General features: G+C 41.1%; 1 protein-coding gene across 2 annotated transcripts in view; it reads right to left on the bottom strand.

The window, feature by feature from the left end:
- The window catches only part of gsap (gamma-secretase activating protein), a 92,259-nt gene that overhangs the window by 57,986 nt on the left and 22,042 nt on the right, over positions 1 to 12,231 (bottom strand). For both annotated transcript variants that reach the window (XM_080420735.1, XM_080420736.1), the window contains exons 16-20: positions 11,461 to 11,638; positions 10,733 to 10,898; positions 7,681 to 7,750; positions 4,924 to 5,003; positions 3,471 to 3,551 (exon numbers count right to left, since the gene is read on the bottom strand). In XM_080420735.1, coding sequence (XP_080276861.1) covers positions 3,471 to 3,551; positions 4,924 to 5,003; positions 7,681 to 7,750; positions 10,733 to 10,898; positions 11,461 to 11,638 — 575 coding nt within the window. The remainder of the gene's footprint in view (positions 1 to 3,470; positions 3,552 to 4,923; positions 5,004 to 7,680; positions 7,751 to 10,732; positions 10,899 to 11,460; positions 11,639 to 12,231) is intronic.

The raw sequence follows: 12,231 nt of genomic DNA, 5'->3' as shown, positions 1-12,231 counted from the left end.
ACAAGCTCACAACTTGTAGATCGGCTATTCTCTAAATGTTTGGCTCTTTCTTATATTATTTGACAATTAAATGTTTGACCAGTTTTTATAGTATAGTTTGTTGATTACTTTTGATGCAGTAATGGTCTTTTTTTTTTATTAACTGTTTTACTGCCAAAAACGGGAATTCCCGTCCGATGGCTCTCATGGCCACGGACAGAAATGACGAAAAAATAATAATAATTCTTAATATATATATATTTTTTTTGGTCTTGTTTTTTTTTGTTTATCTCAAAGGAACTAGGAGATAACGCTATCCAAAAAAATGCTGCTCCATTCACTTCAATGTTAAAAAACAAACGGAGGAAAAATGCACCTTTTTCCTGGCACTGGGACGACACAAGTGCCAATAAGTCTGGCAATGAAAGAGTTAAAGAAGATCTTAAAACTCCTTAAATTGTCACTTCACTGTCATCTGGGGACCCCCCCAAAATCAGGTTGAGAACCACCGTGCTTCAGCATACATGGAGCACCTGGCGGCCCGGGGGACCACATGCGGCCCCCCCCCCCCCCCCCCCCACCTTCATTTAATGCGGCCTGCGGGTCAATATCTGAATAGAGATAATATTATTGATTTCAGCTGTTCGGTTGGGATCCTTTATGATTTGAACGATTCCGGTTCCTTAACGATTCTCTCATAACAGTCTGATTCCTTAACGGTTCCCTTTATCAATTCCTTTTTCATTTTTTTTTAATCTATATAATTTTGTCCTTCATTATAACTTTTGATCAACACAAATTCAATCACACATGCAGTATTGCATACATATTATTGTAGTGGTTCTCAAAGTGAGGCACAGGGATCCTCTGGGTTACTTGAGGGGGTTCAAAATGGACCCTTACATGTCTGTAACTCCGACAGTGTTCAAATGGTGGTTCCATTTGTACACTCTCAGAGTTATGGTGGTCCTTGAAATAAAAAAAAGTTTCAGAACCACCGGTATTGTAATTGTAATAGCAGACGTGAAAAAAAATCTCAATATTCTCAATATTCAGTAACAAAGACACACACACACACACACACACACACACACACACACACACACACACACACACACACACACACACACACACACACACACACACACACACACACACACACACACACACACACACACACACACACACACACACACACAGCAAAAGTCTGCCACACACAAATCAGCAACAACAGATTTGATGGATAAATCCATAATGCATTGAAGATAGCAATCTGTTTCTTCTCTACTGTAGAAAAACCTACAGGAAGAGGAAAAGTGTAATTCATCACGAGGCAGTTATCTCTGCAGGAGGAAGCACACAGTTTGTTACTTAACCCATTCCATCCCGGAACACATATACACACTGTGTCATTTTAGATTTTTTGCTGTATTAAACCATTATTTTATACTACTGTACTAAAAAAACAGATCTACAAGCTGGTAGTGTGAAACCGAGTACCGCGCTATGAGCTTGTAGATCTGCTATTTGTTTGAAAAATCGTGAACATTTTGTGCAACTCTTTGAATATGTATATTTTTTAAGCGAAGATTTTAAACTAAAATCTTTGCTTCTGGGGGATTCTACACGTCTTCTAAATCCTAACAGTTTTTTTGATTGAGTGGTTCTCAAACCTTTTTTCATGTCAAGGACCCCCAAAATTATATGCATTAAGTCCGCGGACCCCCCACAAGCAAAGATTTGAGTTAAAATGTATATAAAGATTTGCACAAATTTTTTTTTCAAAGAAATAGCAGATCTATAAGCTCATTGTAGACAGAGTGCCGCGCTATGAGCTTGTAGATCTGCTATTTTCTAATAGCCAAAGCCATCTAAAAGTGACACAGAGACGTTGCCGGACTGAAAGGGTTAAGATGTGCAGCGTGTGACTGAAGCTGGACCAAACAAGAGCCTGGCTGGTGGCTGGCTCAACGTCTGGCTCATTGAATGGCTGATGAAGTGACTAAATTACTCACTGACTGAGTGATTTGTCAGACAAATAGAACGTGTAGCTTCAGCTGACCCGCTCATTATGTGACACGACTGAGAGTCTGATTGTCGCTCTGATTGAATGCTTACCGGCACCTCAGTGGTTCCCAACTTTTTTTTAACCTCCTTCTTACATCTGACAAAACTAGGCCTGCACATACACACACACTTCTCGTACGACGAATATAACCGATTAACAAGCTCACAACTAGGGATGCAAATCATCAATTAATTCATTAATTGATAACATTATTGATCGATTAACCGATTAATCGCAGCGTTTTTTAGGACCAAAAAGAAAATGCTTTCTTTCAAAAGCCCTTGAATATGATGGAATATGATTAAGGATTGCTGTGATTATGGCAAGCTCACATTTGATATCACACACACCATACCTGTTAGCCTGGTAAACCCTCCCTCCGGAAATCTAATTTCTATTTGATTCCTGGAGTGAGTCTGGCATGAACCGCCTCTCTGCAATATTGGCTGTATATGCCAAACGACCGCGCCTATCAGCGTCGTCGCACATCGTTCTGTGATTGACAGCGACAGTTGGCCAATCAGGTGGCGAGTTCGAGTGAGCCCAAAACACGAACGGCAGCCATCTTTTTCTGTGGGCAGTTTTCTCCGCTATTTTTTTACTTCAAAAAGCTCTCTAACTTCTATTTTGAGGCACGGAATTTACTTATAAGATATCGTTTGGATAGAATGTAGTTGTTTAACTTCATATATGTGGTCAATTAATCATGACAAAGCCTATTTAAAAAAAAAAAATTAGAGAACCGGTAGGGGCGGGCAGTGACACCATTGTACCCGAAAAAGGCAACCCATTTTGGGTATGGCTGTCTCAAAAGTCCCGTCGCGTCACATTAAGATTGGTGAACTGCTGATTGGCTGAAGGGGAAAAATTATCATTGGCTGAAGGGGTTGTCAGTCAACGGTATTACTCCCGCCCAACTCCAGCACAGCCAATATTGCAGACAGGCGGATCAGGCCAGACTCACTCCTGAAATGAAATGGAATTGAGATTTCTGGAGGGAGGGTTTACCAGGCTACATACCTGTAACTTACACTAGCCCCAACAAAAATAAAATAAAGTTTTCCAAAAAAGCATCTTTCTCCCAATGTACCCCTCCTCATCCCTCCACTGCACATGTCCAAAAAACATCTCAACCTCGCCTCTCTTGTCTTATCCCCCAAACCCCCAAAGCTGATCTTCTGAAATGTAGTCATTTTTGATCTTGTCCCTTCTTGTCACTCTTAATGAGAATCGTAGCGTTCTCAATTCTGCCACCTCCAGCGCTGCCTCCTGTCTTTTCGTCGTCTAAAATAGACGATCTACAAGCTCACAAAGTGTGTCGCGTTAAGTTCATTTCATTTGAACTTCATATGGGTGTGATGTTTCTTCATATGGGTCTATTGCTGACACCAGTCAAAAAAAGAGAAATAATCCAGTACCGTACCTTCCCTCTGAAGACAGGGTCAGAATGCAGCTCAGTGGAACAGGACACACCAGGCACCTTCAGTAAACACTCTGGGACCTCCTGGAACACACATGGACACAATAAACCACTAGGACCGTTTGTATGCAACTATGCATAGGGACATGGAATAAAGCTAAATAAAATCTCCTGACTGAAAATGTATGTATCTGAGGCCATTCATGTTTATGGAAGGTGCTTTTAAACATATATTCTATTGCTAGCTAGACCATAGCTAGAGTACATTTCAAATACTCGATAATCTTAAATGAACTAATAGCCAAAAATAGCAGAGGCGGGCGGGGGAAACCCTTTCTTATTGGCTTTCCATGCTTTGTTTGGTCGTATTCTGGTTCTTCATGTCGCAAAATCGGGGCATTTCGAGAATATTTAAAGGAGGAGTTCACCCAAAAAATGACTTATTTTCTATCAATTGCACACCCTATGAAGCCTTGAATCCATGGATTCTTTTTAGTTTTTGTCGCATTCCTAAGCTAATAATTTGATTCCCGTCTCCTACCGGCTAATGTATCCGGTAGGAGACACAAAGTAGATTATTTGTGTCTCCTACCGGAAATACACGGTCATAAAATTATTGTCTTAGGAATGCCACAAAAACAAAAATAAATCCATGAAATCAAGGCTTCATGGGGTGTGTAATTGATAGAAAATAAGTACATTTTTGGGTGAACTCCTCCTTTAAGGGCGTGTTATTTAAATGACGCTCGGTTTCAGCCGTCAGATTTATCAACGCTCCGACCAAATGTACGCTAGGATTGGCTGTATAGGATCGCTTGAATCTCACTTGGACTTTGGTGTAAGGCATATACACATATAATAAATATAGGCAAAAATATAAGCCAGTTTGTACACTCCATTGATAAATGAGGGCCAGTATGTGCCAAAATGGTGATATTGGGAGTAAATCTCAGTCTCAAATCTACAGTATTGCTGAGAAGAGAGTTGCCATTGTAGCAGTAGTGGCTCAGAGCCTACTGAAGACCAAAAAGACCCGGGTGTTAATTAAGTGAATGTGTCGCTAGCTAGCTGCTGAATGAGAGTGACGTTGGGAGCTAGCATACCCTGTTTACGCTAAGCACAGAAACCAGACAGGCATCCGATTGTGACTAACCACATAACACAACAAAGGCACATTAGGGACGGAGCAAAGTCGGATTTCTCAAAACACCTAATTTTGATGTGGTTTGACACGATGCAAAGTGTAAACCGGGTAGCATCAAACTCAAAGAGGTACTGTACCTGTTCTTTAACTCCAGACAAAAAATTGGTGTGAGTGTGTGTGTGTGTGTGTGTGTGTGTGTGTGTGTGTGTGTGTGTGTGTGTGTGTGTGTGTGTGTGTGTGTGTGTGTGCGTGCGTGCGCGTGCGTGCGTGCGTGCGTGCGTGCGTGCGTGCGCGTACGTGCGTGCGTAATACCTTCATGTCAAACACAGAGGAGTAAGGCAGGACTTTGTCCAGACTCAGAGACTTGTCATAGCTGATTCTGTACAGAGAGGCTGTAACACACAAACACAAGCACAGTCAAACTGATTGTCAAGGGCAGTGGTTTTCAACCCTTGTTCTCAATGTCAAATCAAAATGTTTGTGCTTTGGTATGCGGCCAAACCAGCCGCATACCCCCCATCTGAGAAGATGTTGTGCCAGGCACCCCCATAAGAGAGGTGTTGTGTTAAAACGAATTCAAAAATAGCAGTCGCAATGTGACACAGATATATAGGGGTCCTTGAGGGAGTTCCAGCTAAATGATAGATAGTTAGGAACCAATAAATGGACCCTTATGGGTCTGTAACTCAGAGAGTGTACAAATGGCTGTAAATGACCCGTTAGGGTCCATTTGGTTCCATTTGTACAATCCCAGAGTTAAATTAACATTTGATTTTACAATATAAATTGGGGTCCCAGAGATAGAAATGCCATTAAATGGAGGTGCGTAGCCTAATGCATGTCAAACTGGGAGTCCTTGAAATTAAAATGGTTTGCGAATCACAGCTAGAGCCAATTCAATTTGGGTCAATTTGGGGGTGCTTCACAAAGTTTGACAACCACTGTGTAAAAGGACCACACAACAACCCACAAACGCTTTGATGCGCGAGCAGCGTGAAATTACAACCACCAAAAAGCACCTGACCCGGTGAAGTGGAAATGTTTGTTATGCTGTCTGCAGTGACCGGTACACTTAAAAATGGCAAAACAAATGCATGATTTAAAGGTGTAAATTTGAAAATCCCTCAAACTATGTACGGTAGTCCATGAATGAAACATTGGGAAGATCTAAAGTTGGGTCTGGGGACCCTCAGGAGTCCTTGAGAGGGTTCCGTGGGGTCCCCCAGCAAAACGTGTTGGCTTCCAAATCAGTTTAACCACTTTAACCCTATTTTAGCACTAAGGCTATTTTGAATAGCCTTAGTGCTAAAATAGGGTTAAAGTGGTCTGCAATGACAAGTGGTCTGCAAGCTCACAACGCATGTGCTATTTTCAAGAGTTTAGGAAAATATTTGATTTGGCACAAAGTCTTTTCAGGTGAGGGTCTGTGACCAAATATGCGTACCGTATTTTCCGCACTATAAGGCGCACCGTCAGTGCGCCTTATAGTGCGGATGCGCCTTATAATCCGATGCGCCTTATATATGTATCAATATTGGTTCCCTTGGTTTCCGCACTATAAGCCGCACCGTCAGTGCGCCTTATAGTGCGGATGCGCCTTATAATGCGGTGCGCCCTATATATGAAAATAATACATTTATTGAAGGTGCGCCTTATACTCAGATGCACCTTATAGTGCGGAAAATACGGTATATGAATTTGTTGGGTCCTTTGAGAATCACTGGTCTTCACACTCCCCAAGACAAAAACAGTAGGAGTTAGCAGTTCTATACAAACATGAGGGGAATTGGCATAACAACTGAAAAGGAAAAATGAAAAACAACCAAACAGTTGTTCAAACTAAATTGATTGTCAACCAAAAGAGTGATCATCTTAATTGCTATCCAAACAAACAGAACACGTAATGCCAGCGGCCATCTGTCTCACACGCTCCGATATTAGAGGCGTTGACAACATTCCAGTTCCACCGAGTTCATTTCAAAAACTGTATTATTCCTTTGCAGTTAGTTCCCCTCTCTGAGGCTTAAGGCTATTATTGTACGCTATTTCCTTTTTTTCCTCCCTCTCATTTACATAATTTCACTGAGCTGTGTCCTCTTAATAAAAACAGTGTTAAAGCATGCATATCCAAACGACAAATATTATACTACTATGAAAGGTAAAATAAAATAATGTTCCCCCATGCTCAGAAAAGCTCCCCTGGCATTTTATTATCACCACACGTGACACTTTGAGCTTTAATAAATTGCTAAGGGAGCATTTTCGAGTGTAGCGTCTTGCCCAACCTGGGGTCCGGGACCCCTGGGGGTGGGCTCCAAAGTTCACTGCAAGCAAAACTAAATTCTCGTTGTTGTCGTTCAGTCGTAGGGGGCCAGGCTTTGTCAGTTGGGTTCTCTTCCCGTGACGACGAGGGGAAAGTCAAACCATTAGTTCTATTAGCTAGTGTTAACCCATTCAATCCGGGAACGGATCTGTGTCACTTTAGATTTCTTTGGCTATAAAAAAAATAGCAGATATACAAGCTCATATCGCTGCACCGAGTGCCGCGCTATAAGCTTGTAGATCTGCTATTTTTGAAAAAACAATTGTGAAAATGTGTGCAAATCTTTGAATATATATATAACATTTTAACTCAAATCTTTTGGGGGTCCCTGGAACAAAATATTTTTAGATGCGGGGAGGGGGGGGGTCCGCGGACAAAATACGTACGTATCATCTTGACATGATGAAAAAATAACCACTGATATTATAGCAAAATAAGGAAAAATGTTAGGATTTAGAAGGCATTTGTAGAATCCCCAGAAGCAAAGATTTGAGTTTAAAATGTTCGCTTTAAAAAACATACACATTCAAAGATTTGCACATATTTTCAAGATAAAAAATTTAAAAAAATAGCAGATCTACAAGCTTGTAGCGTGACACTCGGTGCCGCGCTATGAGCTTGTAGATCTGCTATTTTTGAATAGCCCAAAGTATAAAATAATGGTTAAAGCTATAAAAAATCTAAAATGACACAGTATGCGTTCCCGGATTGAACGAGTTAAAAAACAAACACAAGAAGAGACCCACCTAGAAGGAATTCCTGGATCTGGTCAAAGGATTCAAAGGCCATCTGGTTGTCACAAAGCCAGTCAATGATCTGTGGGAGGATTATCACAAAGCTCTGCATTAACAGTTGTACTTTAAAACCAGGGGTTCCCAAACTTTTCTGCTCAAGATCCAAAAGATAAATTCGATGTCCCTTCGGGACCCAAACTTAAATGACTTAAACCACTCAAGCCCTTTTTTAGATTTATTCATGGGCTTTTTATGCCTTTATTACAGATAGGACAGTAGGCCGACAGGAAATGGGGAGAGGGATGGGTCGTGACACGCAGCAAAGGCCGCCGGGATCGGGACTCGAACCTGCGACACTTGTCAGGCTACATTTGAAGCATACATTGAAGGATAGGTGCCTGGAGGCCCACTTCAGCTCTTTTTAATAGTGAAAATAGCCGATCAACCAGCTGGTAGATCGGCTATTTTCACTATTAAATAGGGTGAATAGAAAATAGAAAAGGTTAAGTAAAACATTGTTAAGTGGTCAGGATGGGTGGGCCGCAAATGCTTTCGAGGTCGTCTGATCAAGAAAAGGTTGGGAACCGCTGCAATGAGTGATACATTTTTCAAAACTGATTAGACTGAGTGAAAGTGACAAACGGATGCCTCTAACCATTAGCTCATCATATCCACACCACTAATGATCATTTCTCCTCCATTTGGAGTGTGCAACCATCTTCTGAAAGCAACAATAGTTATCCCCATAATATCGTGACATTATCGATATCAAGGTATTCAGTCAAACATTAATGTGTGATTTTGACAATATCGCCCAGTACTTGACACAAATTAATGTATCTTTACTCATTCTTAAAAGATCTGGTAAAAGGCCAGAGAACCCGACAATAAGTCATGACAGACAGAAAGAGAAGGAGAAATGGATTTTCTCTACAAAGAAGGGAAGAAGACGATGCAGTGCTGGCTCCATTAAGTCTGACTGCATCAGCTTCACTAGCGTCTCTGTCTCAGGCCTACAGTACCTACTCATTAACCCATCACAACCGGGAATGCATCTGTGTAACCACTTACTGTAAACCATTGTTTTATACTTTGGCTATTCAAAAATAGCAGATCTACAAGCTCACAGTGTTAAGTCAAGACTCAGAAAGGGAGCTTTGACTTAGTGCTGAGAGCCTAGTGCCAATTCTCTTCCTACTGGCCCATGTATAGTCAAAACTACACCCCTGCTCTACACTACATTTCCCAGAATGCAGCAGTAAAATGGCCGCTCATTACCTGATCAGAAGCACCTGAAATGGAATGGAGGTGCTCAGTCATTATACAAACACACTTCAGAGAGGAGAGAAGGAACTCCAAGTTCTACCAAAGAAGTTCAGCCCAAAGACGCCAATGGTCGGTGAACTGGTTTTATTTACTTTGTTTTGCAATACTGCTTATGTGTTTGAAATGTGGCTTATAATGTGTTCATGTTTAACTGGTTAAGTTTAAATCAAGGAACACATTGCAGCATTGCACACACATTAAGTAGCATTGTCCTCTTTTTGTGTTTGGAAAGAAAAGTATGAAATGCAAAATAATACAAAGTTAAAAAGGTTAAAAATTCTGTTAATGATTTAAAACTCTTAATGTAGAAAATTCATGAAATTACCATGTTATGGTTTATTTGAGTTAAAGGGATACTTCACTTTCACATAAAATAAACATTTAAAAAATATATTAAAAATAAATGAAAAAAGTAATGGAAAAATCACGGCCCTCTCACGCATTAGAGTGTCCTACTAATGTGTGAGGGGGCCTTTATTTTGCCATAACTTTTCATTTTTTTTAAATATTTATTTTTAATGTTTATTTTATGTGAAAGTGAAGTATCCCTTTAAGACTACTAAAATGTGGAATTCATGAATTTGGCATGTTAAAAAAGGCTTAAAATGCTAAGTGAAAAAGAGCTGATCTACAAGCTTGTGGATCAGCTATTTTTCCTAAGATGTCTTTATTCCATTTAAAGGACTTAAATGGTTGATTCATTTAGACTGGTTAATTCATTTAAAATGTTTAATTAAAAATATTGACTTTAATAACTTGTTTAAGGCATTAATTGGTTAAAGACACTGTTGTTTGGCCTAAGGGCTTTAATTGTTTTAGGACATTTATTGTTTTAAATAATTTAATGTTTGAAACATTTATTGTTTGAAACCCTAAAGAGATATGAGTTGTTTGAAAAATACCCTAATTTGTTGTAGAACGGCAATGTTGTTAAACCTTTTTTTTTCTGTCTTAAGGTTTACAACCTGACTATGATTGACCAATCAACAAAAAGAAACCAACCAAAATGAAATATAAGAGTTGGAGAAATAAAGGAGTTGATTGAGTTTAACACTGAGTTGTGTCCTTGTCTTGGGTTTGGAGCTGAACTGTGAAAGAACTTGACACACAGTGTGTGATTTAGATCTGCTAGTTTTTGAAAAATCGTGGGAAATTTGTGCAAATCTTTGAATGTAGGCCTACCGTACATATATTTTTAAAGCTAACATTTTTAACTCAAATCAGATTTTTTGAATAGCCAAAGAAATCTGAAAATGACACAGATGCGTTCCCGGTCTTAATGGGTTAAGTAATTCACCCCGGAACAAAAAAGAACCACATTTGCTGCGATCCAGCAAAAGTGTTTATGTATATTGACATTATCATTTAGAGCTACTGCCACAGACAACATCTGAAACATGGTCAGCACTCTGTCCAATAGCCTGTCCTTCTTACTGACAATCTGAAGAAGAACCATACTGGCAGTCTGGCACGATTCAGGCCACTGACCACCACTCACAGTGTACTTGACTTTACAGCTGATATAGCAACATAAGCTTTTTCAGAAAACCCTTAGGATTTAGAAGACATTTTGTAGAATCGGCCTCAGGTCTTAATGGGTTAATGGGGGAGTGTTTTCGTTGCCACTGTCACAAAAATTGCTAGCTCAAGGGTGGGGTCACTACTCGATTTGTAAAGGTGTCTAGAGACAACTTTGTCTAGAGGCACTATAAGAAAACTGAATTGAACCGTGCCCTACCTTTAGCTCCAGCTGGGGGTCATCTCCCATGTAGACCAGCATACAGTGGAGGGCGGCCAGGCGCTGGGCGTCAGGCCTCCTGCTGCTACGGCGGGCAGGGTAGATGGGCCGGATGGGTGGGTCGTCTTCAGGACCCAAACTGGGACATACATCGGGGTTCTTCTGCCTGCAGGGTGCGGTAAAGACTGAGTGACTGCATTACAACTAGGACATTTAGTGGAAGAAGTAGAACTGATGGTGAGAGAGATGGATGACAGAGAGACAGATCGTAGGCATGCAGAGGGAGAAAGAGACATGAATAAATACATAAAGACAGGCAGTGAGACTGTGTTGAAAGTCACAACCGGTAAAAAAGCACCTTAACATGTCCATCACTTAGTAAAAGTAATGATCTGATTCAGTGGTTTTCAACCTTTTTCATGCAAGGACCCCTAAATTTGGCCGCGGATCCCCATCTGAAAATACTTTGTGCCAGGGACCCCAGGAAGCAGAGATTGGAGTTAAAAATAAATATTTTCAAAGATATGCACACATTTTCAAGATTTTTCAAAAATAGCAGATCTACAAGCTCATAGCGCGGCACTCGGTGAAGCGCTATGAGCTTGTATATCTGCTATTTTTGAATAGCCAAAGCTAAATGGTTCAAATGATTCTGACGCTATGTTAACTCATTTCGCCGTGGTCCCCGGACCACCGGTTGTAAACCGCTGATCTAATTGACAACTCACTCTGGAGTGCAGGTAGGCGGGTCTCCGTCCAGTATCTGGAAAAGGTAGGCGGGGTTGAGCGCAGCCGTGTAGGCCCGCCCACTGGCCAGGTCCAATAGGGAGGCGGTGGACTCCTCGCGCCGACCCAGTACCACAGTGCTGGACGCCAGGCCCGGAAGACCCAAGACTCCATCAGAACCTACAGGTTTACACGCACAGATAAAAAGACCCAACACTGGCCGGTACCGCTGGCATAGCGGTCCAGGCACCCAGGCTCCAGAGTAGCCTGACAGAGCGTCGCGGGTTCGAGTCCCGATCCAGACGGCCTTTGCTGCGTGTCACTCCTCATCTCTCTCCCCATTTCCTGTCAGACTACTGACCTAGCAATAAAAGGCATAAAAGCTAAAAAGAAAATCTTGAAAAAAAAAGACCCAAAAATGCATCAGAAGAACCTACACACAGAGACACAGAGACAGCTCTTTGCCAGACCCAGGGCCTCTTTTCCTCCCCAGCCATTCAGGAACGCTTCAGATTTCAACCACCAGGGGCAACAGAGCAGGTCTGGACCAAGGGGCCAGCTTGAGATTTTTACATTGACTCCAATACGGAAGAGACAGTTCATATGAATGGCCGGTAGTTTCGCTGTTTTACCCCTGCTGGTGTCAGAAAGAATAAATTTTAACGCAAGTGGATGGGTTTTTGACAAACTTTAGACTAGATTTTCTTACCTTAATAAAAAAATTCATAAATTCTATATGCTTCCAGTCGCTAGTTTAAAGTCTCCTTTCAATC

The sequence above is a fragment of the Gymnoscopelus braueri genome (assembly GCF_963280865.1).
Source record: "Gymnoscopelus braueri genome assembly, chromosome: 23".
NCBI classification, from domain to species: domain Eukaryota; kingdom Metazoa; phylum Chordata; class Actinopteri; order Myctophiformes; family Myctophidae; genus Gymnoscopelus; species Gymnoscopelus braueri.
Note: the sequence above shows the minus strand (reverse complement) of the source record. Positions and strands in the feature narration are given on the sequence as shown.